This window comes from Pongo abelii, chromosome 1, assembly GCF_028885655.2.
Source record: "Pongo abelii isolate AG06213 chromosome 1, NHGRI_mPonAbe1-v2.0_pri, whole genome shotgun sequence".
Lineage (NCBI taxonomy): Eukaryota > Metazoa > Chordata > Mammalia > Primates > Hominidae > Pongo > Pongo abelii.
This window is the reverse complement of record NC_071985.2, coordinates 212,734,966-212,762,790: the sequence shown is the minus strand read 5'-3', so window position 1 is coordinate 212,762,790 and position 27,825 is coordinate 212,734,966. Positions and strand designations below refer to the sequence as shown.

The 27,825-nt window shown below is 42.8% G+C and overlaps 1 protein-coding gene across 7 annotated transcripts in view; it reads right to left on the bottom strand.

Annotated features, from left to right (window-relative positions):
• Positions 1–19,958, bottom strand: part of HP1BP3 (heterochromatin protein 1 binding protein 3) — a 45,370-nt gene extending 25,412 nt beyond the window's left edge. Inside the window, exons 1-7 of one of the 7 annotated variants that reach the window (XM_024250856.3) lie at positions 19,810–19,958; positions 13,035–13,230; positions 12,500–12,599; positions 9,261–9,414; positions 6,158–6,317; positions 3,640–3,783; positions 303–383 (exon numbers count right to left, since the gene is read on the bottom strand). In XM_024250856.3, coding sequence (XP_024106624.1) covers positions 303–383; positions 3,640–3,783; positions 6,158–6,317; positions 9,261–9,414; positions 12,500–12,599; positions 13,035–13,130 — 735 coding nt within the window. In that variant the 5' untranslated portion in view covers positions 13,131–13,230; positions 19,810–19,958. Of the gene's footprint in view, positions 1–302; positions 384–3,639; positions 3,784–6,157; positions 6,318–9,260; positions 9,415–12,499; positions 12,600–13,034; positions 13,231–18,800; positions 19,431–19,809 lie in introns of those variants that run through there. The other 6 variants (XM_024250857.2, XM_024250859.3, XM_024250858.3 and 3 more) reach the window with 6 other exon arrangements.
• Between the last annotated feature and the right edge of the window lie 7,867 nt (positions 19,959–27,825).

Sequence of the window (27,825 nt, the reverse complement as noted above, 5' to 3'; positions counted from 1 at the left end):
CTACAGCATGGGCAACAGGGCAAGACTCCATCTCAAAACAAAAAGCAGTATAATTTATATAGCTGCCCATAATTTAATACAAGGCACTTAAGAGCACAGGCTTAACCAGGCTGGACTGCTTGGATCTGCATCCTGGCTATTCTACTCACTAGATGGACAAATTATTTATAACTTCCCTAGGCCTTAGCAGAAAGGCTGAACTTTGCATAGTGCCAGGCACACAGCACACACTCAATGAACGTTGCTATTTTTAGTAGCAGTAATAGTTCCACAGCACTCAAACTGTGATATAGATGTCTTACCTTTCTGTTTCTGGATTTCTGAGGTGTTTTTCTTGATTTCTGAACCACAACAAAACTTCCAGAAGCACCTTTTCCTTTAACCTAAAGTAAATTAATTTTTGTTATTCTAGTATTCATAACTTTACAGTAGGCTAAGGAAATTACAGGGCATGGTAATGCAAGAGCTAATGTAAAGTGTTCACTTTTTCAGAGGAAAAAAACAGTCAATGAAGAGCCAAAAGACTTCAGATGAAAGCTCCTTTATATACCATCTAGCTGATGCTGAGTAATACTGGACAACCCAGTTAACCCTCTGAGCTTTTGTTTTCTCATCTACAAAATTTTGGGAAGAATGCTACTGTGATACCAGGTTAAACAGTCTATTAAAAACTTTCAAAATGAAATAAAAAATCAAAACAAAAATGTCCCAAAAAAGGAAGGGACACAATCTCTTAGGGAAAATAAGAAAAGCCCTCACTGTCTTAAAAGCGCTTTGGAAAAAGTTTAGAGCCTAATTAGTCTCAGGCCACGTTAACTTCCCACAGTTTACCAATGATACATTATTCCTTATGGGAAGGGTTATCTAACAATTTTTTGGCTGGGCGCAGTGGCTCATGCCTGTAATCCCAGTACTTTGGGAGGCCGAGGCGGGTGAATCACGAGGTCAGGAGATCAACACCATCCTGGCTAACAGAGTGAAACTCCGTCTCTACTAAAAATACAAAAAATTAGCCGGGCGTGGTGGCAGGTGCCTGTAGTCCCAGCTATTTGGGAGGCTGAGGCAGGAGAATGGCGTGAACCCAGGAGGCAGAGCTTGCAGTGAGCTGAGATTGCTCCACTCCACTCCAACCTGGGTGACAGTGCGATACTCCGTCTCAAAAAACAAACAATTTTTTAGCCACTGCACACAATGGTATGTTAAGTTTTACCACATATTTCCAGTTCACAAAGCACTTTCATAAAATTTTAAAGTTGATTCACAACAGGCCAGGCATGGTGGTTCATTCCTATAATCCCAGCATTTTGGGAGGCCAAGGTGGGCAGATCACTTGAGGTCAAGAGTTTGAGACCAGCCTGGCCAATGTGGTAAAACCCCATCTCCACTAAAAATACAAAAATTAGCTGGGTGTGGTAGCAGGCGCCTGTAATCCCAGCTACTCAGGAGGCTAAGGCAGGAGAATTGCTTGAACATGGGAGGCAGAGGGTGCAGTGAGCTGAGATCGTGCCACTGTGTAACAGAGCGAGACTCCATCTCAAAAAAAAGTTGATTCCCAATAACTAAAGTCCTCCACGGCTTAGCTTTACCTATACTGCTATCAATGTAGCAATCAAGCTGGAATGCTTTTAGCCTACTAAGAGTTGTTTAGGCATCAAACCGAGGGTGGTCAGGCTATGTAGGCCAGAGCAGGTCATAAACTAAAACATGAAGCCATCTCATAAGCTTTGCTGACATGTTACACAACAGGTCCTTGGCTCTAATAATCATATTAACTAGGTAAGACTTTTTAGTCAATAATAATTTTGTTTTATTTTAGAGACAGGGTCTCACTCTGTCACCCATGCTGGAATGCAGTGGCACAATCACAGCTCATTGCTATGTTAGCTCATAGCTCAACTCAAATGATCCTCCTGCCTCAGCCTCCTGAGCTGGGACTAGAGGCATGCACCCCTACATTTGGCTAATTTTTAAATTTTTTGTAAAGGCTGGGCATGGTGGCTCACGTCTGTAATCCCAGCACTTTGGGAGGCTGAGGTGGGTGAATCACTTGGGCCCAGGAGCTTGAGACCAGCCTGGGCAACATGGCAAAACCTTGTCTCTACAAAGAATACAAAAATTAGCTGGGTGTGGTGGTGCACACCTATAGTCCCAGGTACTCGGGAGGCTGAGGTTGGAAGACGGCTGGAGCCCAGCGGGTAGAGAGTGCAGTGAGCTGACACTGCACCTCTGCACCCCAGCCTGGGCCAGAGTGAGATCCTATCTCGAAAAGTAAAACAAAATAGAATAAAGAAATAATTTTTTTGTAGAGACAGGGTCTCACCTTGCTATGTTGCCCAGGCTGGTCTCAAACTCCTGGCCTGAAGCAACCCTCCCACCTCGGCGTACAGGCATGAGCCACTGTGCCTGGCCGTTGGTGATAATTTTAAAGGCCATTTAAATATCAGTTTTACACTTTGAGAAAGCTAGACTCCTAGCTCCACACAGCAGCAATCTGTTTTATTCACTGACAGACCTCCAGGCAACTGGCACATAGGAGACAAGACATATCTGTGGAATTAAGTACTAGTTGGAAGTCCCTAAGCAGAGTTGAAATGCCTAAGTGGCACAGAATTCTGTTCTGATCAAACAGGCAGGGGGTACAGAAAAAACGTAACAAGACTCTAGGAATGGGGTGAACTAGGTTTTTAAAATCTTTGCCACTACCATAAGACCTTAGCAGTTATTTCATCACTCTGGACCTCTGAAGAGGGTAACATAATATAAAGTTTATTCTAGCTTTAGATTTCTATGGTTCTAAGTTTCCATGCACTATGCAAGATAAAGTAGATTTATGCCTGAAATCAACATTGGTTCTAGTGCTAGCTACGTTTCACTCGGGTTTCTCTGATACTCTTAACAGGCTTTAATAGTTTAGATACTAATCAGTTAAGGTGAGCACATTTATGAAGCTAAAAATCAATACTAACAAGTCTATCATGTAAGTTAGGCTTTAAAGGAAACAAACCTAAGACAAGGGCAATTATTATTTTTGTTATTCCTTTTTGTTTTCAGACAGGGTCTCACTCTCACTGAGGCTGGAGTGGTGAGATCATAACTCACGATAGCCTCAACCTCCCAGGCTCAAGCGGTCCTCCTGCCTCTGCCTTCCGAGTAGCTGGGACTAGAGGCACATGCCACCAAACCCTGATGATTTTGTATTTTTTGTAGAGAAGAGGTCTTGCTATGTTGCCCAGGCTGGTCTCGAACTCCTGGGCTCAAGTGATCCTCCCAACTAAGCCTCCCAAAGTGCTGGGACTACAGGTGTAGGCCACCATGCCTAGCCTCATTTTTGCTGTTTCAGTAGTAGGATTCCTTACCTCTTTTTCATGTTCAGTGCTACATGATTTCAAGCACAAGCAGCCCCCCCCAAAATATATCCAATTAAGAGCAAAGTAAGCTAGAAAAAAGTTACACTATCTTAATGGCACCAGTATTTTCAAAACCTAGCCTCAGATAATTCAACTAGGTTAAACTTAAGGAATTTCATCATCATGAAACTTATTTTTAACAAAAAAGGCACAAAAAGCCTAAATGTTACTAACTGTAGCCTTAAAGCTAATACACAATGAAATGATCTTACTACTAACAATTGTGTAATACCTGTTTGATGACTCCTCTATTTAATTCTCTTTTCAGTGCTTGTTTAAGGAGATAACCCCTTCTCTCCAGCTCCAGAGAAGGATACTTATGGATGATGTATTTTCGAATAGCAACCACTGATGCACCACTCTTCTGGAAGCATGCCTAGAAAAGATTTATCAAACTAGTTGTTTTTTTTAATTAGATAGAGCCTGACATATATTTTCAAAATAAATTATTTTGGAAGTGAATTTGTTAATAGATGACAAAAATGGTAGGGAAGAATGAACTTCAGAAGACCAGTTCATAATGACTGCAGAGAAATAACAGAATTACTAAATATTTCTACTACAATTTTAAATTGTTCAAAACAGCCTAAAAGACCATACTGAACAGGAACAACATTCTATGTATAATGAAGAACCTCTTTCCATTTTAATTCCATTCTGTATTTAGAAGATGGATCTTTGGCATCAAAATGAGAAAAGCAGAACAAACCTATCACTTACAGGATCACAGATCTGTCCCATTTTAAGGCACGAGCTTAAGGAATGAGCATGCCAGGACATTTCCCTGAAGGCTCTGTATGAATGTCAGCAGAAAGAAGAATCAAAGATAATCTGAACAAGTGGCATAAAAATGGGTTTACAGATGGCAAAGTGCTGAAGGAGAGTTTTGGGTAACAGTGAAGGTGTTCTATTTGAATTTAATGTGCCCTCTTCCATTTCCATCCTATTTTACTTATACTCCATCTGACTAATGCACCTGGAAGAATTAAGTAGCTCATTATGTCACAAAGGCAGCAAATTCTTAATTTTTTTCAAATGCTTAAAATTTTGTTTTCCAACTGGTCACTGACTTGAAATCAAATGCTTTAAATTTTGAAGCACACAGAAGTAGCATCTGTCATTTATCTAATGGGCCAGTCCATCAATTTTGTACTGCCACGGTGTCTATTAAATGAATGTAGCACTTATTCATTCTCACTGGATAAGAACTTCGTTGAATGTTTTTATACATTTTGACAACAAAGAAAAATAACTCACAGGTAGATGGTCCAGAAAAGATTGCACAACACGAAACAAGTTGTATTAATATGGGTCATGTAATTCAAGTCTATGTCTCTGAACTGTTAATGACCTACTGAGGTTTACTCCTGATCTTAAAAGAAAACACAAAGCAAAGAAAATCAAGCAGAAAAGAACACTAATGCTGAAACAATCTTTTGCTCCACCAGTCTGACAGTGAGATGGTAGTAGACATATGATTCCTGTTCAATACAGAAAATGGTATCCATGGTCTGAAGCAATAATTTGTCATATTGCATGGAATACACATTATCTATATAAAATCAATCATCTCCATAAATATGCACAATTATATTCAAACCATTCTTTAAGCCAAACTGATATTGTTTTAATTTTTTATTTCACTATTTTAAAGTTTCAGCCCTTTTTCCATCCTCACTATGATGCTGCTCCTTCAAACCCAGGCTGAGTGGTCATCAAGTGAAATCCTTGAAGAAAGGCTATACAAAGAACAGAGATTTCACTACAGTGAGGTGATCTAGACCAATAAAGTTTTCTTAATGAGGTGAGAGCATAAGAAGTCTTGAAGGAGTAAAGGGAGAAGTCTGAAGGCAAACTCTTTTTCCAGTTTATGTGTTAGTGCTATCTTCTCACATTCTGAGAATGACAACCAGGCTGCTCCTTTTCATACACATCCCCCCTTTTCTGGTTAAAATAATCTGTATCCCTGTCTCCCCAGTCCTGCCTCAGATCCTAACAACAGGGTCCCTGAAAGATGGGTCTGTTCTAACTCCTCTTATCATCTGATCATATGAACTAAACAAGGCAAAATTAAATGAAAAGACTTATACAATAAAGGCAATGTCAAATTAGAAGATAACCTTTAAAAATTAAAATAGGAAAACTACATCTAATGAAAGTCAATGAAATCATAAATCTATGTAAGGAGGATAATTTTTGTAAGCATTTTGGAATGTCTAGGTGATAAAGCAGTGTTTATTAACAGGGTTCAGGTGTGAAAGATAACCACTACCAAGATCAGACACTTAGCTTTAGAAATGAACCTAGAGATATTTTTTTAAACAAAAATTCTCAATATTTTTCAGTTACTGAGTCACAGTTAGATTTTTAAGGGCAAGGACTTTGCTAGCCTTAGTTAATTCACCATTAGCAGGGGCGCTCAACAGAGGAAGGTAGTCCTTAAATGTTTGTTCAATGAATTAACATTTTCAGCCTTCAAATAAAAACTGTACTTAATCGATAAACTGAATTTAAAAATTCTAAAGTTAAAATATTTGCTATAGTAAATATAAATTTTTAAAAAAATTAACAGTGTTCACCAAATGTGATTATATTAGAAAAACATGAACTTATAATGACTTTCCTCTCTTTAAAACTCCTTTAGGAAGCAGAGCAAGATTTATGATGTCTAGACAGAAATATGCCATTTTCAAATAAGAAAAAAATGAACATAATAAATGTAAGATGAATTGCTTGAAATAAAAACTTGCCTTAATGGCCTCAGTTAAGATTGCATCCATCTTGGGACGTGGGGAAGAAGCCATCGGTGTTTGTTTCTGGGCCCTGGCTAGCTGGCTGGCAGAAAGGGTAGCCCAGGAAGGAATTGTTTTTTTCACTTTCTTCTCCTTTTCTTTAGACTGATCTTTCTCACTTTAAAACAAAGAATTGTTATTATAGAAGATAAGCTCTCTAGAAAGACGTATAAAGTCAGAAGGAGGAAAAGACCAGAGAGGGATAAAAATTAATGCTTTAATTTATTTACAGGCTAAGATGATATGTACCATAAGCAAAATTTTACAAAATAAATCTTTAAAAACTGGGTACTATAAACGAATTAAAAAGGTATTTTTCTCTCAGGTGCAGGAGAGAGGAGTCACATAAATTAGCACTGGTATAAGGGCTCCGTACATAAGACAAATGAGAATTTTAAAACGCATATTAGTTAACAACTACAACAGATGCAATACGGTATAGTGGAAAAAACTCAAGCTCTTAAGTCAGAAAACCTTTGTTTGTACTTTCACTCAAACATTTACTAGCTAGCTATATGATCTTAGTAAATGATGTGAGTCTTTCTCCTAAGCTATAAAACAGTAATATAAAACCAACTACTTCCCAAGGTGTTGCAAGAATTCTAAGAGTATGTTTATCAAAACAATTTTGTGAGGTTTAAAGCATTATATAAATTTTATTCTGAGTATATAACAGTACTCTGTGCACCTAATAGATGCATTAGAACATTTAACAACAGAGGATAGGCTGGGTGCAGTGGCTCATGCCTGTAATCTCAGCAATTTGGGAGGCTAAGGATGGAGGACAGCTTGAGGCCAGGAGTTCAAGCCCAACCTAGCCAACACAGTGAAACGCCATCTCTATTACACACACACACACACACACACACGATAGTTGTTATAAATTCCACAGACCTTAGCTATACTTATGAAACTCAGATAAAGAATACCCTGAAGATTATAGCTAGAAAGTATAGTTACTACTAAGTTATTCTTTTATGGTCATGTGCTGCATAACAATATTTTGGTTAACAGACCACATATACAATGGTGGTCCCTTAAGATTATAATGGAACTGAAAACCTCCTATTACCTGGTTAACATGATAGCTGTGGTAATATCACAGCGCCAACACGTTACTCGCTTGTTTGTGGTGACACTGGTGTAAACAAGCCTACGGTGCTGCCAGTCATTTCCATATAGCATATTGGAATATAGCATATTGGCTGGGCGTGGTGGCTCATGCCTGTAATTCCAGCACTTTGGGAGGCCAAGGTGGGAGGATCAAAAGGTCAAAAGATTGAGACCATCCTGGCCAACATGGTGAAACCCCAGTCTCTCCTAAAAATACAAAAATTAGCTAGGTGTGGTGGTGCACACCTGTAGTCCCAGCTACTCAGGAGGCTGAGGCAGGAGAATCACTTGAACCTGGGAGGTGGAGGTTTCAGTGAGCCCAGATCACGCCACTGCACTCCACACTCCAGTCTGGGTGACAGAGCAAGACTCCGTCTCAAAAAAAAAAAAAAAAAAAAAAGCACATTACAATTATACATAATACTTGATAATAAACAGCTATGCTACTAGTTCATGTGTTTACTATACTATACTTCTTATCATTAGAGTATATGTTTTCTACCTAAAAAAAAAAGTTAACTGTAAAACAGCCTCAAGCAGGTCCTTCAGAAGGTATTCCAAAAGACAGCACTGTTATCATAGGAAATGACAGGTCCATGTGTGTTGCTGCCCCTGAAGGCCTTCCAGTGGGACAAGATCTGGAGGTGGAAGACAGTGATATTGATGACCCTGACACTGTGCAGGCCTAGGTTAAGGTGTATGTTTGTGTCTTAGTTTTGTTTTTTTATAAATATGAGGTCTCACAACGTTGCCCAATCTAGACTCAAATGTCAGGACTCAAGCAATCCCCCCACCTCAGCTTCCTAAGTAGCTAGGGCTACAGCTGTGCACCATTGCGTCCGGCTTGTGTCTTTGTTTTTGGTAAAGTTTTAAAAGTTTTTAAAAATAAAAACTTTATATTTTTAAAAGTTGCACACAGTAGTCCTAGGCCTTTGCATTCACTTACCACTCACCCACTCACCCAAACAACTTCCATTCTTTTAAGGTCCATTCATGGTAGGTGTCCTACACAGGTATACCATTTTTTATCTTTTATGTTATATTTTTACTGTACCTTCTCTATGTTTAAATACACAAATACTTACCATTATGTTATAACTGCCTACAGTATTTAGTACAGTAACATGCTGTACAGGTTTGTAGCCTAGGAGCAACAGACTATCCCAAAGCCTAGTTATGTAGTAGGCTGTACCATGTAGGTTTGTGTAAGTACACTTTATGATGTTGGCACAATGATGAAATTGCCTAAAGATGCATCTCTCAGAATGTATACCCATTGTTAAGCAATGCATGACTACAGTTAAAAGCAATTTCTAACTGTTCTGACCAATTATGAAAAGAGTGGAATGAATACTACCAGCTCTCCTGCAAAAAAAAAAAAAAAAAAATTAAAAAGTAACTGCCATCACCTTATACAGATACACATCAACAGCAAATTTTACTTTCAGATTCTCAAAGCCAATTCTTCAACTGAATACTTCATCAAACATATATAGACTTTTAGGTCACACTACCAATGGCTTGATACAGATTAATGCCTTCTAATATAAGCACACAAAAACAACCCACTCCTGGCACAGAAGTAGGAATAAAATAGTGAAATGTCTTCTAGGTCAGATTTTTATAGTTATGTTTCATTTCTTATTGAAGTCTTGCCAATGCTTAAAATATCAGATACTCCCACAATAAATTACAAGCTCAAAAACACATTCCAAGGCCAATGACAAAGACTTTTGGATTATTCAAACCATTGTGTTCTGCTAACTCAGCATATTCTAACAGGTCATACAACTATATGATAAACCTATTTCAAATGGTAATTCTAAAAATTAAATCCAAATAGCAAATACCTAGCATAAACCAATGTCATAACACTTCAAAACAATCTGATCTAAAGTCCTTTTACACATTCTTCAAATATAAATAGCAAGAAGACATAACTCCTTACTCCTTTTTGGTTTCCTCAGAAGACTTATTTTCTTCCTTCTCTTCATTCTCAGGTTCCCCCTTTGGCTGCTCTGCCTCACTCGAAGTAGCAGGTGGAGTTTCATTCTCTTGTTCTTCTACAGTGGAGACAGATTCCTCTGAACTTATGTCTGGTTCTAAAAAATCAGGTGAGCAGAATTGCATAAGCAGATGTATTCCAATCTGAGTCAATAAAAGGTAAAAGCTTATCTTATTAAACGGATCAGCCAGTCTCCAATTAACAAATGAATTCTAAAATGAAAACAAATGGCCACTAATGCAGTTTTCTTACATTCTTTATGTCACTCAAGTTGCCTGGTCAGGTGGTTATTTATCTATTATTAGAAAAATAGATCAGGAAATTACATAGAAAGGAAAACTCATTTCATTCCCAAATCGTTTAATTATTCTACTTTGCAATATTCATGAGACTCATAATTAAGAAACTAGCCATTTTATAATTCAACAGGCAAATCTCAGAGAATAAGTAATTAAAAAACTCATGTATTCTCCAAGAGGCATGACTGAAGCAAGAGTAGAAATATGAGAGGGGAACATGGAGGTCTGCTGCTATTTGTGCCTTTGCTTCACAGCATGTCTCTGGGTAGCTACTATAAAACACAGAACCCCAGGCACTGGTTATGCAGGGGACTTCAGAGAACTCCAAAAATAAAAATAAAAATAAAAAAAATAAAAAAATAAAAAAACCAAGAAAGAAAAAGGACTCCAGTGGCAAGCATATACTTCAAGCCAAAGTATATGCTTGAAGAATTTGATCATTTAAATTATGTGAACTAATTATTGCAATAATGACGAGGACTTCTTTGTGGCCTTCACTTAAAGAGAATTTTATTTATTTTTTATTTATTTATTTATTTTTTTTGAAACTGAGTCTCGCTCTGTCTCCCAGGCTAGAGTGCTGTGGCGCAATCTTGGCTCACTGCAACCTCCGCCTCCCCAGGTTCAAGCGATTCTCCTGCCTCAGCCTCCCTAGTAGCTGGGACTACAGGCGCGTGCCGCCATGCCCAGCTGATTTTTTGTATTTTTAGTAGAGACAGGGTTTCATCGCATTAGCCAGGATGGTCTCGATCTCCTGACCTTGTGATCCACCCGCCTCAGCCTCCCAAAATGCTGGGATTACAGGCGTGAGCCACCGCGCCCGGCTATAAAGAGAATTTTAAAATGCCACTTCTTTCTTAAAACCAAATCACATAAGTACAATTCTAACACTTATACTAAGCGGGTGATTTCCATCCTCCTTTGGCATTCTCTGCTTCTAGAACTGTTTCCCATATGCTTAGGATGACAAAGTATTATGGATAGAACTTCACTATAACAATGGTATCTGGGGATAAAGATAATAACTACATTTAGGTTTTCCACAATAAAATGTATTTTTCATCATGAGATATCTTTTACTGCCCCTCAACCCAACAATTTGACCTAAATGGCTGCATGTGCAAGAATTTACTATTAGTCAGTCATGTTTATTTACACTTTTATCTTATTCTAAAAAAGATGAAAAGCTAAGAATCATTCAGGGGTTTTACTGTAATAAGACTTATAAATTTAATTTTACATTATTTTCTCTTCTCAAGAATAACTGCTCAAGAGTTATGGCTTAATAAAGTTCAGTCACTCAACAGATATTGAATATGTATTATGTATAAGACTGTTTCCAACTCATTAAACTACTGTGTTTCTGTGTAAAACGTAGAGTTTACAAAATTTTAAATGAGTGAAGTCTGATTTCTATGTACAAGATACTATGTATAAAATGGGATAGAGAGAAGATTAAACAAACATACAACTTGTGAAATGACACTTTCTTCATAAACTCTTGGTTGACTTTTCTAATACTTTACATCTGAACCCTCTGGCACGTATTCTGAAAACTGATGTTATTAGTGATTTAGTGGCTTCAGCTGGCTGTTAAACATGGATTAAGATGGACCACCAAGTGGCTTATCCCAGTGCTGGACAAGATAACCTATCTTCCACTTACCAGCACCCGTTTACTTTTTTAAATATTCGGATTCCCATGTTTCTTAACTGCCTTAGGCCAGGGTGCCCAAATTGCTTATAGCATTCATCTAAGGATTTAGAGAAAAAATCCAGGCTCAGCCAGAAAAGGGTATATTGACTGGTTATTGATGTCTGCCCTGATGCACCAAGGGATACAGGCAACAAGGATGCATGTATTTTCTATTCCTTTTTTTTTTTTTTGAGACAGTTTCCCTCTGTTGCCCAAGCTGGAATACAATGGTGTGATCTCAGCTCACTGCAACCTCTGCCTCCTAGGCTCAAGCAATTCTTGTGCCTCAGCCTCCTGAGTAGCAGGGATTACAGGCATGCACCACCATGCCCAGATAATGTTCGTAATTTTAGTAGAGACGGGGTTTCACCATGATGGCCAGGCTGGTCTCGAACTCCTGACCTCAGATGATCTGCCCGCCTCGGCCTCCCAAAGTGCTGGGATTACAGGCGTGAGCCACTGTGCCCGGCCCTCTATTCCTAATACATGCTGGTCAGCAAATAATTGATTCTAACAGCCACAACAGAGGCAGCACAGTGTGCTTATCCCTGAAGAACTTGAGATAAAAGGCAAGAAAGGAAGGAAAAAAGGGAAAAGATAAGGAAAAAAAACAAAAAGATCATGAGAAGAAAAATAAAGATGAGAAAAGGAGAGGTGGTTATAGACGCCATAAAGGAGCATTAGTACTCCATGTTGATGGGTCTATGTTTCTTTCCATTTGTTACGCTCCCACCACTGACTGGCCAATCTTTTCTCTACCAATACCTGTTATAGATCAACAGATCACCATTTGCTTCTCTTAAGTCCTCCATATGATTTCTGGATGAACCTTCCACTGTCTATCATAAAGGCCCACGTTTTCCATTCTCCCACACTGCATTCATCCCCATGACACTTTATGTCCAGAATGCTACTCTTTGGCCATTCCTGTCATCCCCAAACATTTTTCTGTTTTTAATTCCAACATAACATTTTCACCTTCCAAAATCTTTACAGAGAAGATGAAATCTTACTTTGCCCTCATGGTCCGGCAATGACATACCAATAGCTACTGATTCTCTCTAAATGTTTCCCCAAAACACTTAGCCACGAAAAAAAAAAAAAATTAAGTTCAAAGGAATTTATGGGACACTCCAAATTGCAGTATAACTTTTAATGTTTTAAGCTGTGTCACCGTTTTACTTTACCTGGCTTTTCTTCCTCCCCTTCAGCAAGCTTGCTTTTGGGAGGAGTTTCCCGGGTGGAATTCACAGTTCGACGAATCGGCATGGTGCTATCTTCTACCTTCTAAGAAAAGAGATGGCCATAATCAAACATGCATTAAAAAATTCTCTTTTCTCTCTTTCTCAAAGGGCCTAACTGGGTGTCAGAAGATGTAGGAGAATTCTTCAAGTCGACTCCAGGATCTGATGCAAATTACTTTTAACAAGTTTTTTTGAAGTGAAATATGATTTTTAAGATACACTTTTTAAAGTAGGTTATTTTAGCTTGAATTTCAAATGGAAACACATAATTATAGTTGATTTGCTATAAATTTAGAAGGTTGGAGGTTTTCTCAGGAATTTGACGGGAAAGGGAAGATGAAAAGAATCTGATTTTGTTTCAAATTCACAACCTAGACTCCCCAAAGTAAGGGAAGGAACATGTACCAAGAAGGACCCAGCAGGGCCTGAAGTCAGGGATTGATCCAAGAGTGAGCTTCAAGAATGTGTCAGCCCCTACCTCACCTAACTTGTCCGCGTGGATCAGCTGAGCTCCTACTATAAGTGGGAGTGCCTTAGGATGGACGAGTTCACCTTGAGACGTATCAGTCGCCATTTTAAATAATTTCTAGGCCCGAGTACAGGTTACACTCTGAAGCCTCTGCTGTTAACCACAAGGATTTTTCCTAATGGTTTCAGTGTGGTGAAGAATCAACCTAAAGCACAGAAAAGACCCGGTGTGAAGATTAACAGAAACAAAACTAAACTAAAACGTCTAAATTTAATACACAACCAAAGGGAAAAAATATAACTATAAAATTTATAGTTAAGTGACAGATGATTTGGTTACTCAGAAAGATAAAACTACCAAAATATAGACTACATAAAGCAGCAACTAAGACGAATGCATAAGCCACGGCAGCTGTTGCACCTTCCACATGAACAAAAACAACAAGGGCAAGGAAGCTCCTAAGGAACCTAACCCCATCCCCTCCTGCTACCATCAGGAACTTAGAAGGATAGAATAAAGAGACTAAGGAACAGTTAGTCAAATGTTTAGTCAAAGATCAGTTTACCAAGAGAAGGCTTTTGTTGTTACTGTTCTCAAAAGGGTCAGGAAAATTAACTGTAATCTTAAACTCTATCTTTATTAAAGTACTTTTTTTTCCCTCTATTAAGGGAAAACACAAGGGGGAAAAATACTGCTGAATAACATGACATTCTAATAGCTTCCAGACCCACAGAAGCAAATTTAGACCATCACCTAGGAGAATAAAAGTATGCTTCTAAGACTGTCATATTTTTAATGTAAGGAAAACTAGTACAGAAGAATATAATTAAATATTCAAAGATAAAAACCCATGCAGTCACCCAAGTTTACCTGATCACTAACACCCCCTCTTCCCCAAAAATCTCATCTGAGACTCAATGACATTTTATACAAAAATTCCTCAATATAAAAAAAAAGACCACTTAAGTATTTAGATCTCTGTGCTAATGAACTATTAACAATGAGTAGAGAATGACAGTCATGCAACTTCTACATTAAGATCTAACCTTGTCTAAGAATTGAAGACCTTTCAACTTGGCAAGTAACAGTCCTAACCTACAACAACTAGGATAAATCTGGAAGGCTGAAACACAGAGGATGCATTCACATTTATAGGGAAAATATTTTTATGGGAACACCAAGAGCAATACCAGACTTGTCAATTGTCAGTCAGCTGCAAGGAAATCTTTCAGTCAGCTGAAAGAATTCAGTGCAGTGTAAACACACTCATACTTAGGGAACCAGAATATCCATTAATATTAAATTTTTTTTTCTTTTTTTGAGACGGAGTCTTACTCTGTTGCCCAGGCTGGAGTGCAGTGGCACAATTTCAGCTCGCTGCAACCTCCGCCTCCTTGGTTCAAGCGATTCTTCTGCCTCAACTTCCTGAGTAGCTGGGATTACAGGCATGCGCCACCATGCCCAGCTAATTTTGTATTTTTAGTAGAGATGGGGTTTCACCATGTTGGTCAGGCTGGTCTCGAGCTCCTGATCTCAGATGATCTGCCTGCCTCAGCCTTCCAAAGTGCTGGGATGGCAGCCGTGAGCCACCGCACCCGGCCCATTTTTCTTAATAATAAAAAGCCTTATGCAAATCTGCTGGTATTTTTACATGCAAACATGATATGGAAATAGAACAATATCACAATCAGGTTATCCTTAGTAAAGTTATACTGCTAATGAATTTATCTTCCTTAACCCACGATAACACTAGCTAGGCTGAAAATGCTACCGTGAAGTCAACAACCTTCAGGAGTCTCCATTCATAGGCATCTTTAAAAAAATATTTTCCCATTTGGTATAGCAGCTCATGCCTGCAACCCCAGCACTTTGGGAGGCAGAGGTGGGAGGATCCCTTGAAGCTACAAATTCAAAACTAGCCTAGTCAACATTAGACTTGGTCTTTACCAAAAGTAAATAAATTAAAACTTAAAAACAGGCCAGGTGTGGTGGCTCACACCTGTAATCCCAGCACTTTGGGAGGCTAAGGTAGGAGGTTCACTCGAGCCCAGGAGTTCAAGACCAGCCAGGGCAATACAGACATTGTCTCTAAAAAAAAATTAAAAATCAGCTGGGAATGGTGGCATGTGCCTGTAGTCCCAGCTACTTGGGAGCTGAGACTGGGAGGACTGCTTGAGCCCAGAAGGTTTCGGATGCAGTAACCTGAAATCGAGCCACTGCATTCCAGCCTAGCTGACAGAGCAGAGCCTGCCTCAAAAAAAGAAAAAAATAATTTAAAAAAAAACACAAAAGGGCCGGGCACGGTGGCTCACGCCTGTAATCTCAGCACTTTGGGAGGCCGAGGCAGATGGATCACAAGGTCAGGAGTTCGAGACCAGCCTGGCCAGTATGGTGAAACCCTGTCTCTACTAAAAACACAAAAATTAGCCGGGTGTGGTGGTATGCGCCTGTAGTCCCAGATACTTGGGAGGCTGAGGCAGAAGAATCACTTGAACCCAGGAGGCGGAGATTGCAGTAAGCCGAGATCGTGCCACTGCACTCCAGCCTGGGCAACACAGCAAGACTCCTTCTCAAAAAAAAAAAAAAAAAAAAAAAACCCACACACACAAAAGATAAAAAATTAGCTGGTCACTGTGGCACATGCCCGTAGTCCCAGCTACTTGTAAGACTGAGGTGGGAGGACTGCCAGTGTCCAGGAGTTCCAGGCTACAGTGAGCTAGAATTGCACCACGGCACTCCAGTCTGGGTGACAGAGTTAAGACCTTGGCTCAATAATAACAAAAGTTGAATGAACAAAGACATCTGGTAGTACTTATTACTACATTCATTATGTGTGAAGAACACTTAAAACCCAGTTATTTGGGATAAATATTAAGAGACGTTAGGGCTGGGTACAGTGGCTCATGCCTGTAATCCCAGCACTTTGGTAGGCTGAGGCAGGGATCACCTGAGGTCAGGAGTTCGAGACCAGCCTGGCCAACATGGTGAAACCCCATCTCTACTAAAAATACAAAAGTTAGCCAGGCACTGTGGTGTACACCTGTAGTCCCAGCTACTCAGGAGGCTGAGGGAGGAGAATCACTTGAAGCTGGAAGGCGGAGGTTGCAGTGACCTGAGACCATGCCACTGCACTCCAGCCTGGGTGAAGAGCGAGACTCCATCTCAAAAAACAAAAAACAACAATAAAAAAAAAAAAAAAAAGAGATGTTAGCCACAGCTCTGCATTTCCTTAGTAAAAGTTGTAGAACTTCAAAGGTTCAATCTGTACTACTTTCTTTAGAATAGTTGGGTTAGTCCCAGCTACTCGGGAGGCTCAGGCAGAAGAATCACTTGAACCCGGGAAGCAGAAGTTGCAGTGAGCCGAGATCACGCCACTGCACTCCAGCCTGGGTAACAGAGTGAGACTCCGTCTCAAAAAAAAAAAAAAAAAAAGAGAGAGATGTGAGCCTCAGCTCTGCATTTCCTTAATAAAAGTCAGTCATAGAACTTCAAGCTTCAATCTGTAGTACTTGCTTTAGAATAGTTGGGTTAATTGGCTATTTAATAAATTCACTGTTCATTACAGAGCTAAATATATGCAAGGTTAATTCACAGTGCCTTAACATCACTGTACCTATTTTTGTTTGTTTGTTTTGAGATAGGGTCTCACTCTCATGCTCAGGTTGTAGTATCACAGCTCACTGCAGCCTCAAACTCCCAGGCTCAAGCGACTCTCCCACCTTAGTCTCCCTAGTAGCTGGGACTACAGGCACGCACCGCCATGCCTGGCTAATTTTTCTCTTTTTTGTATTAACAGGGTTTTGCCATGTTGCCCAGGCTGGTCACAAACTCCTGGGCTCAAGCGATCCAACTGCCTTGGCCTCTCAACGTGTTGGGATTACAGGTGTAAGCCACTGCATCTGACCCAGTGTACCTATTAATTAAACTTTTTACTATTGCACTCTGAATGATCAAATTTTTAGGCTGCCACACTTGTTCCTGGCAGGGATCTTATCCACCTGGTTCATTTGCTGCATACCTGATGCCTAATAACATACCAGGCACAGAACAGATACTCAATTAATATTTCTTAAACTAAAGGATGAACAAATAAAACTTATTTGTGTTTTCCTTTTCTTTTTTTGAGACCGAGTCTCGCTCTCACTGCAACCTCCCCTCCCGGTTCACACCATTCTCCTGCCTCAGCCTCCTGAGTAGCTGGGACTACAGGCGTCCACCACCACACCCGGCTAATTTTTTGTATTTTCAGTAGAGACAGGGTTTCACCATGTTAGCCAGGATGGTCTCGATCTCCTGACCTCGTGATCCGCCCGCCTCAGCCTCCCAAAGGGCTGGGATTACAGGCGTGAGCCACCGCGCCCGGCCTATTCATGTTTTTCATCTTGGTTTTTATATGTGCCAAAAATAAACAGTCTGAGTTTACTTGTGGTTTACATGGTCCTCTTATGAACATCAGTTCGTTTAAACTTAATGTTAGAACAATAACAAATATTTGCTTTTTGTCAAGGGAAATGCTTAAATTAAATCGGTTGTTTATTTTGAGACAGGCTCTCAGGCTGGAGTTCAGTGGCATGACCAGGGATCACTGTAGCCTCGACCTCCTGGGCTCAAGCGATCTCCTCCCACCTCAGCCACCTGAGTAGCTGGGACTTCAGGTATGCGCCACCACACCCCAGATAGTTTTTGTATTTTCTGTAGAGACAGGGTTGCCCAAGCTGGTCTCTAACTCCTGGATTCAAGCGATCCTCCTCTTTGGCCTCCCAAAGTGTTAGGATTACAGGTGTGAGCCACCATGCACGACTTTAAATTATTTGAATGCAGGCAATGAAAAAAAGTATTGTAGAAATAAAAAGCCCCAAATTTCAGTTTTAATTTATTTCCTCTACATTAAGAGAAAGCTGTAGAAAAGTGAGAAGTTTAACAACGTATTTCAGTTTACTGATATCCTTGATAATATGCATTTTAGGGAAAGCACTATAATTTCACATTTTACCATAAAATATATGTAATACATGTCATTAGTGATGCGCTGAATACCTCACATCGTTCCCAATCTTAAGTCATTCATTATACTCAGATTTAACGAGTCATGTCACAAAAAGCATGCCTGTAATTTGATTGCTGGCATCATTTGTTTTTCATTTTCAAATTTAAGTTATGTAATAAGCAAGCATATACTCGGTGTCTGTCTTGGGCATAGATGCTAAGGACACTACAGTGTCTCATCTCAACAAAATCACAATCTAACTGGGTAAGGAGTTAAAACTTTCATCCGGATATGAGGAGTTCAGTATACGTTCTCCACTAACTTCCAGCCCTACAATCTTCCAAGTAAGCTTAAAAACAAAGCCAAAACCAACCAACCCAGCAAACTTTAAAATGTTACTTCTATTTTGAAACAAATTACACTAAACTTTTGAGAAGAGCAATGAAAAATTTAAAAGCTAAAAAGTTTTTTGCCTATGTCAGGTTAAACAAAATTAGAGCACCTTTCAAAAATGACACTAGTCACCTCTAATTTCACTCTAAGACAAGACAGCGTGCTCAAAAAGCCCCAGGCGATTTTTAGACGTTATTTCGAATTGGATTCTCACTTTTCAATGCAATGCAGTCAGGAAGGACAATAAACAACAGAGAACGTGCACGCGGATGCGGCAGCACAGTTCACCCGGTCCGGTCTCCGTACGGGAGACAACTCTTTCTCAAAAAGGTTAAGTGGCTGTCCCCGGTCACAGCTGTCAATTCAGTACCAACCCTCAGATCTGGGGCTCTCACCTCACCACTCCTGCCTCCATCTCTTACAAACGCTCAGATGGGCGACTGTAACTTTCTGACGACCTACCGAGGCACTGCTCTCATTCAAACCCCACCGCCTAAGGTGGCGAGTAACCAGTTCTACGTTTCCCACCGGGGGAGCGAGACTCAAGGCCGCCGTCGCGGAGCAGCAAAGCGACAGCCGACAGCCCCGCCCGCAGAGAGCCGCGGGAAGGACGGCAAGAGCAGCGGAGACAAAGCAGCGAGGCGAGGTAGCTACAGGCCACAGCGGCGAACGCGCACGGTGGGGGAGAGCGCGGGCCGCCAGCGAGGCGGGGAAAGCTCGGACCGCAGACACCGACGGATGAGGCTGGGGCTCGGCGCGGTGACAGTTCGGAGCTCACGCTCAGCAAGGACACCGCGGCGCCCGCCCCGGCGACGGAAGCAGCGGCGGAACGCGAGCCTCGGCGCTCCGCACACTCACCACTGGGAGCTCCGTAATGGCGGCGGCGGGGGCGGAGAACCCGGGGGGCGGGCCCGCCGCAGCCAGTCACCGCCGCCGGCATCTTTCGAACCGGCTCCGAAAACCGCTGAGGGAGTGGGGTGAGGGGAGGGCGCGGGCGGACGCCGGACCACGGCGGGCCTCGGAGCATGCGCAGCCCTCAGCCAATCGGGGAGGGCGAAGGACGCCGACGCAGGCGCGCTGGGACGCAGGGTCGCACGGCCAGGGAAGCGCTCCCCCTCCTCCCCCAAGTCCAAACAAAACAAGGGCGGGAGCGCGCGCGCCGGAGGGCCCCTGAGGAGGAGTCCACCAGAAGGGCAGGGGGCTAGGTCGCAAGAGAGAGGAAGAGAGAGGGGCGGAGCGGCCGGGGAAGGCAGACAAAAGGCGCCACCTCCGGGGACCCGGGCGCCCCGCCCCCTCCTCTCTGGGAGCGGCGTCGGCGCCCCGGGCGAGCGGCCTCCGCCACTCGCCTTCGGGGCCCAGCGAGCCCGCGCCCACTCCCTGGCCGCCTGTTCCGTCTTGCGTTACCTCTGCGTTCGGCCGGTCCTGGCGCCCGCGTCCCGCACGGCCTCTCGGCGCCGCTCCCGCCGCCGCTAGTCGCCTCCGCCACCGCTGTCCTCCAGTCCCAGCCGCCGAGCTCTGCCGCCCCGCCCCCCTGCCCGCGGCCCCGCGCGCGCCCCCGCCAGCCCCGCCCCCCGCGCGTGGGGTACGAGGGGGCGCGCGGGGACGGGCGGACGCCGGCGGAGCGCGGGGCGTCGGCGCGCGTTCCCGGCGCTGCGTGGTGGCGCCCATTGCCTTGGCGTGGCGGGGCGGTGTCGGTTTCCTCGGAGGGGCGCTGCTTTCCCCCGCTAACCTTCGCTTTCTGTGCTCTCCAGGGCAGTTCCTTCTCTTAACTGGGTTTCCGCTTCTGCCACTCCTCCGCCTTTAGCGGGGCTAGCCTTTCCCGCTTCTCAGTTTAGGCGCAGCTCAAAAGCAAACCTTTTTTTGAAGTCCGTAGAATTGGAAAACTAGAGAGCGGAGAATTGACTGCCTCGCACTCGCTCCCATTAAGTCTCCAGACGGTACAGGGCAGAGTAGTGACTCGGGACTCAGAACTGAAAAGTTGAAACGGGCTTTCCGGGCTCCCTAATCCGCAAATGCAGGGAGAGTTCACCAGAATGAAAACCCTGAGATTAGAAGACGGGATTCCCTTTGAATTGTCATATTACGTTGCTATCAGCGTACTTAAGCAACGTACATACGAAGGAAAAGTACAGCTCTTCAAAGCTAGTTTGGAAAGATTGTTTTCAAAGTTGCAGGTGTTGGGGGACAGGGGAGGGACTGGGTAATAAATGTAAGGAAATACCAGTAGAATTGTCCCAAGCTTACAGTAGATGACCAGTACTCAAACGTATGTGCCAAGGTTTATAAAGACTTATGACACCATTTAAGCACTCACCCAGTCGTCTGGCCCTGCCATTAGCATAATTGTCTCACCAGCTTTCCCTGCCACAGCCACCCCACTCTATCAGTTGAAATTTCACAGCTACCATAAAAAATTCTTTACGAGGTGTGCGTTATCATTCATATCCTGATGGCATTACCAGTCTTTAGTACTCTGGTGTCATATTCCAGCTGTTCAGAAGGGGTTTTGGTCTTTTATGCCATTCTTCATTCTGCTCACTCCCTTTGTTGTTAACGTTCTGTTGTCTTCCTTTTCAAAGACTGTTCCATTTTTATGTATTCGTACATTTAAAACATCCTACCGTTCTTCTTTTACCCTAAAATGTCTTTAGACCCATCTCATGTAAGAAGCAGACTCAGATGAGAGCAAACTGGGAGATGTTTCCTCCACAAATTTTTGCTTAAAACAACAACAACAACAACAAAACTTAGGCCGAGCATGGTGGTTTACGCCTGTAGTCCCTGCACTTTGGGAGGCCGAGGGGAGGATTGCATGAGGCTTGTGGGTCAGGAGTTCGAGGCCAGCCAGGGCAACATAATTAGACCCCATCTCTAAATGAATAAGCCAGGAATGGTGGCAAAGGCCTTTAGTCCCAGCTACTCGGGAGGCTGAGGCAGGAGGATCACTGAAGCCGAGGAGTTTGAGGCAACAGTGAGCTATGATCACCACTGCGCTCCAGCCAGAGAGAGCAAGACCCTGTCTCAAAACAATCTTGGTGGGGTACGGTGGCTCATGCCTGTAATCCCAGCACTCTGGGAAGCCTAGGATCCCAAAAGGAGGATCTCTTTAGCCCAGGAGGTTTAAGACCACCCTGGAGCAACATGGAGAAACCCCATTTCTATATATGATAAAAATATTAGGCCGGGCGCGGTGGCACTTTGGGAGGCTGAGGCGGGCGGATCACGAGGTCAGGAGATCAAGACCATCCTGACTAACATGGTGAAACCTCGTCTCTACTAAAAATACAAAAAATTAGCCGGGCATGGTTGCACGAGCCTGTAGTCCCAGCTACTCGCGGGAGACTGAGGAAGGAGAATCACTTGAACCCGGGAGAGGGAGGTTGCAGTGAGCTGAGATCGCACCACTGCACTCCAGCCTGGGTGACAGGCTCCATATCAAAAAAAAAAAAAAAAAAAAAAAAATTAGCTGGGCGTGGTGACACACGCCTGTGGTCACCTACATGGGAGGCTGAGATGGGAGGATCACTTAAGCCCAGGTGGTCGAGGCTGTAGTGAGCCGTGATGGTGACACTGCACTCCAGCGTGGGCAACAAGGTGGTTCAAAAATCAATCAGGCCGGGTGTCGTGGCTCATGCCTGTAATCCCAGCACTTTGGGAGGCCTAGGTCAGGAGTTTGAGACCAGCCTGGCCAACATGGTGAAACCTTGTCCCTACTAAAAATACAAAAATTAGCCAGGCGTGTGGCACGTACCTGCAATCCCAGCTACTCCAGAGGCTGAGGCAGGAGAACCCCTTGAACCCAGGAGGCGGAGGCTGCAGTGAGCCAAGATTGCGCCACTGCACTCCAGCCTGTCCGACATAGCAAGTCCTTGTCTAAAAAAAAAAAAAAAAAAAAAAAAAAAAAAAAAAAAAATCAAGGCTGGGCGTAGTGGCTCACACCTGTAATCCCAGCGTTTTGGGAGGCAGAGGCAGGGGAATCACCTGAGGTCAGGAGTTCAAGGCCATCGTGGCCAACATGATGAAACACCATCTCTACAAAAATACAAAATTCAGCTGGGCATGATGGTGGGTGCCTGTAATCCCAGCTACTCAGGAGGCTGAGTGGGGAGAATCCCTTGAGCCCGGGAGGCGGAGGCTGCAGTGAGCAGAGATCATGCCATTGCACTCCAGCCTGGGTGACAGAGCAAGACTCTGTCTCAAAAACAAACAAACAAACAAAAAACAACAAAAAATCAATCTTACTTTGTTGTTCACCACATGAACACCAAAGGAGGAAAAATCTTGAAACAAATTTTTTCCACAAGAGAGTGCGCGTGCGCACACACACACACACACACACACACACACACACACACACACACACACACGCAGGCATTAAGGCTACCACTTACTGAAGAGTGAAGCTGAAAGTTTTCTACTCAGGGATCTGAAATTTTTATTGTACATGTCTATTAGTTAAAGCACTTTACCTTTGCTCAATGTAATATTTAATATCTGGCCAGTTTTGATTTTTGTATGTACCTCCTCTGAATCAAAAGATTCCATAGGGGTATAGTTTTATAGTTTATTTCACTTGGCTTTATTTAAGCTATACTAGTCACAGATCATTGAAGTGTGTTATGTAATAGGTTTTGTTTTGTTTTGAGATGGAGTCTCTCTCTGTCACCCAGGCTGGAGTGCACTGGCGGGATCTCGGCTCACTGCAACCTCCACCTCCTGAGTTCAAGTGATTCTTATGCCTCAGCCTTCCAAGTAGCTGGGATTACCAATGTGCATCACCATGCCTGGCTAATTTTTGTATTTTTAGTAGAGATGGGGTTTCACCATGTTGGCCAGGCTGCTCTTGAACTCCTGACCTCAGGTGATCTGCCCACCTCAGCCTCCCAAAGTGCTGGCATTACAGGCATGAGCCATCGCACCCAGCCAACAATTACATGATGATTTTTGTACCGTTTACCTAAAGGTAAACAAACTGCATTGGTGGAAAGACCCACCTTGACAAGTTTAGAAGAGCAGGTCAGCTCTTATGGGGTGTATTATAGAAGGCTGCCATCAAAGACTGAGCTTCCAGGCACTGGGAAGACCTTCTCACTCAGAGACCTCTCACACTCATCAAAGTCCCTGAAGTTCTACCACTCAGAGATTCATTCCTTTGGTTTAATCTTCACTGTCTTCTACAGCACCTAAAAAAATTTTTTTAGAGATGGGGTCTTGCTATACTGCCCAGGCTGGACTTAAACTCCTGGGCTCAAGCAGTTCTCCTGCCTCAGTCTCCCAAGCAGCTGTGACTATAGGCAAACCACCTCTCCCAGCCATTCTTCTATAGCACTTTTAAAGTGATAAGTGAGAATTCCTACTTTAAACCTCTTTCCGGATGGATCAGAAGATAAGAACCTTGGAGGTCTGGCTAGGGTAGGAACTTCCAGGGAGAGAAAGGAGTAAATGAGGGGCTGTCTGTGATGACTTCACAGTTCTGCCCAAGGCTATCCATTCTCAGGGAGTCCTTGCCTAGGGAGTCCCAGAAAGATGAGGAAACCTAGTGGTTTGTGAACTAGGAGTGCCAGCGTTAAGAAGTCCTCGCAATCTAACTGTATCATCTCTAATTTTCAACACCCACTTTTTCAGAAGCCAAGTCCCTGTTGAAACTTTAGCATAAGGCTAGCTTTGCAGACTTTACAGCCTGTTGTGAAGGTAATAGATTGGTTGCTTTTTGTTTTTTTCCTGTTCCTCAACTTTTATTTATTTGTTTATTTTTGAGACAAGAATCTCGCTGTCGCCCAGACTGGAGTGCAGTGGCATGATTTGGGCTCACTGCAACCTCCGCCTCCCAGGTTCAATCGATTCTCCTGCCTCAGCCTTCTGAGTAGCTGGGATTACAGGCGCCCACCACCACGCCTGCCTAATTTTTGTATTTTTAGTAGAGCTGGGGTTTCACCATGTTGGCCAGGCTGGTCTCGAGCTCCTAACCTCAGATGATCCACCTGCCTGGCCTCGTAAAATGCTGAGATTACAGGCATGAGCCACTGCGCCCAAAGCAACTGCAGATTCAGATTCTAAGAATATTCTAGACCAGAGCTATGACATCACAGTCACTGGGCTGAGCATCGAAAGATATATCTACCTATTTTACTTACATGCCACCTTGTGTTAACAAGGAGAGGTTTGAAGAATTATGGGGGTTTTCTGGTAAAAATCAGAAAACGAATTCTAAAAGAGCTGTTAATAGTCAAATAAATTTTAAAAAAATTATTATTGAGACAGGGTCTTATTCTGTCACCCAGACTGGAGTGCAGTGGCACAATCTCAGCATCGAACTCCTGGGCTCAGGTAATCCTCCTGCCTCAGCCTCCTGAGTAGTTGGGATTACAGGCACCCACCACCATGCCCAGTTAAGTTTTTTTTTTTTTATTTTGTATAGAGTCTCACTATATTGCCCAGGCTAGTCTCGAACTGGGATCCAGTGATCCTCCAACCTTGGCCTCCCAAAGCGCTGCAATTACAGCTGTGAGCTACTGTGCCTGGCCAACACTTGAAGAATAATTCTTGATTGGCTGGTGGGAAGAGGAGGTTTCTGTTCCTAGCCCAACTGATCTTTATTCTTTCCATGAGTCATGTCTGGTGAATTGCAATTTCACACAGAAGTAACAAAAAAACCAGGCCAGGGCTTGGATCTCATCAGAATGTATGGTCTTGCCAGGGTTGAAGGTTACTTGACTTTTGTGGTTTCCAGCCAGAAGGACTGGAAACAGTCCCTAACTTAGCTGCAGCTTGGAAAGGGATGGTAAGAGAAGGAACAATTTATACTGCTTAACAAGAAATGGAGGCTGATAAAAACATTTAATATGACTCTCCCACTCCCAGTGATTTTCTCTTACTTTTTGTAGTGTTACTTGAGGGCCAAGATGTTAGTTTAAAGGCAGGAACACCCTTGGATCCTCCCTTGCCAATGTCGCACTTTTCTCTATTCACTGGTGACAATAGTTTGAACTCCACTTAGCCTAGCAGTCATCCAACTTTGAAACATTTTCTTAAACTGAAGAATTCTGAAACACATCTTGTCCCAACAGTTTTGGATAAAGGATCGTGAATCAGTACAGTAATTGCCTCTTGCCCATGTGGGATACGTTCCAAGAACCCCAGTAGATGCCTGAAACCACGGATAGTACAAAACCTTATATATACTATGTTTTTTCCTATACCTACATACCTGTAAGAAAGTTTCATTCATAAATTAGGTGCAGTAAGATAACAATAAATAATAGAATAATTATAACAATGTATTGTTAAAAAAGTTATGTGGAAGTGGTTCTCTCAAAGTATTTTTGAACTGTGGTCGGGCACAGTAGCTCATGCCTGTAATCCCAGCACTTTGGGAAGCTGAGGCTGGCAGATTGGTTGAGCCTAGGAGTCAAGACCAGTCTGGGCAACATGGTGAAACTGTAGGTATCTACCAAAGAATTTTGACTTGTGGGGTCCCTGAAACCTCGAAAAGTGAAACCACAAATATGGGGGTACTACTATATATAAAGGCCAAAATGTTTTACTAAATAACATTTACCTTAAGGTGTATTTGTATGTTCTATTTTTTAAAATGCCAACTGCATTTTTAAAAGTTAATTCTGCCATTCACAGTTAGAGAAACTCTATCCTATAGGTGTCAGCAGCCTCCACCCAGTGCTCAGTGGGAGTCAACATTTCTACCTACAGCTCTTACCTGAGGGTGTTTGAAAAGTGTGCCAAAAGTTTCCTATCATTTTGAGGATAAAGGTTTTAAATAACAGTTATCCTTGAGTTTGTAGCATCTGACATACTGAGTAGAGTTACAATTCAGCACTCAAGGGAACAGAAACATTTGAGAATGTTATTACAAGAGTCTTTCCATAGGGATAGAATCTAAAACCAAGATGAGTAAAGTACTTAGTCCCGCCATCTTCAGGGAAACTTCAGGGAACTTGCTTTCAAGCCTGTATTCATGTCAGGTTCTGGGATTTGTGGTGATAGGTCTTTTCCCACTTTGAATGCCAGAGGCAAACCAGCTGCTTTTTAGACTGAAGAGACACTACTTGCCAGATTTACTAAAAGCAGAATATATCCAGTTTTGTTTTGACAGTGTAATGTGAAGTAAATGTACTAACAGCACTGTTCCTCCCCTTTCACTCCTGCTTTGTGGCTTTACAGGCAAATCTTTGCAGGAGGATTCCCTTCTTTGCAGGGCAACCAGGCCTCTGAGGGTGACCAGAAATTAGTGTCAGCTCAGTGACACCCAGGGTGACCAACTGTCCCAGTTTATCCATGGAGGGTAGGGTGGGGAGTTTGTAGGGGTGGGGGTTGGACTTTCAGTTTTGTTTTTTCTTTTTCCTTGAGATGGAGTCTTGCCCTGTCGCCCATGCTGGAGTGCACCGGCGCAATCTCGGCTCACTGCAACCTCTACCTCGGGTTCAAGTAATTCTCCTGCTTCAGCCTCCTGAGTAGCTGGGACTAGAGGCACATGCCACCATGCCTGGCTAATTTTTGTATTTTCAGTAGAGACGGGGTTTCACCATGTTGGCCAGGTTGGTCTTGAACTCCTGACCTTGTGATCCGCCCGCCTTGGCCTCCCAAATTGCTGAGATTACATGCATGAGCCACCACGACCAGCCAGACTTTCAGTTTTTAAACCAGAAAAGTCCCAGCAAACCAAGTTGGCTACCCTAGGACATTTGTTTTGTAGATATGGAGTAGTTTGAGAAAGTTTAAGTGTAAAGGGGAATATTTTTCTTTTCAATAAAACCAGTAATTTGGGCTGGGCGAGGTGGCTGACGCCTATAATCATAGCACCTCGGGAGGCTGAGGTGGGTGGATCACCTGATGTTAGGAGTTCGGGACCAGCCTGGCCAACTTGTTGAAACCCCGTCTCTACTAAGAATACAAAAATTGGCCTGGCTCGGTGGCTCACACCTGTAATCCCAGCACTTTGTGAGGCTGAGGTGGGCGGATCACCTGAGGTCAAGAGTTTGAGACCAGCCTGGCCAACATGGTGAAACCTTGTCTCTACTAAAAATTAAAAAAAAAATTAGCCTCCTGAACCCAGGAGGCGGAGGTCACAGTGAGCCAAGATCATGCCACTGGTGACACTCCAGCCTGGGTGACAGAAGGAGACTCCATCTCAAAAATAAATAAATAAATAAATAAATAAATAAATAATTAGCTGGGCATGGTGGTGCACGCCTGTAGTCCCGGCTACTCGGGACGCTGAGGCAGGAGAATCGCTTTAACCTGGGAGGCGGAGGTTGCAGTGAGCAGAGATCCCGCCACTGCACTCCAGCCTGGGCAACAGAGCAAGACTCCGTTTCAAAAGAACAAAAAAACAACCGGTAATTTAAAGGAAAACATGAGTCAAAATCTGTGGTTGGGAATAAGATGAAATTTTAAAAATTAGAA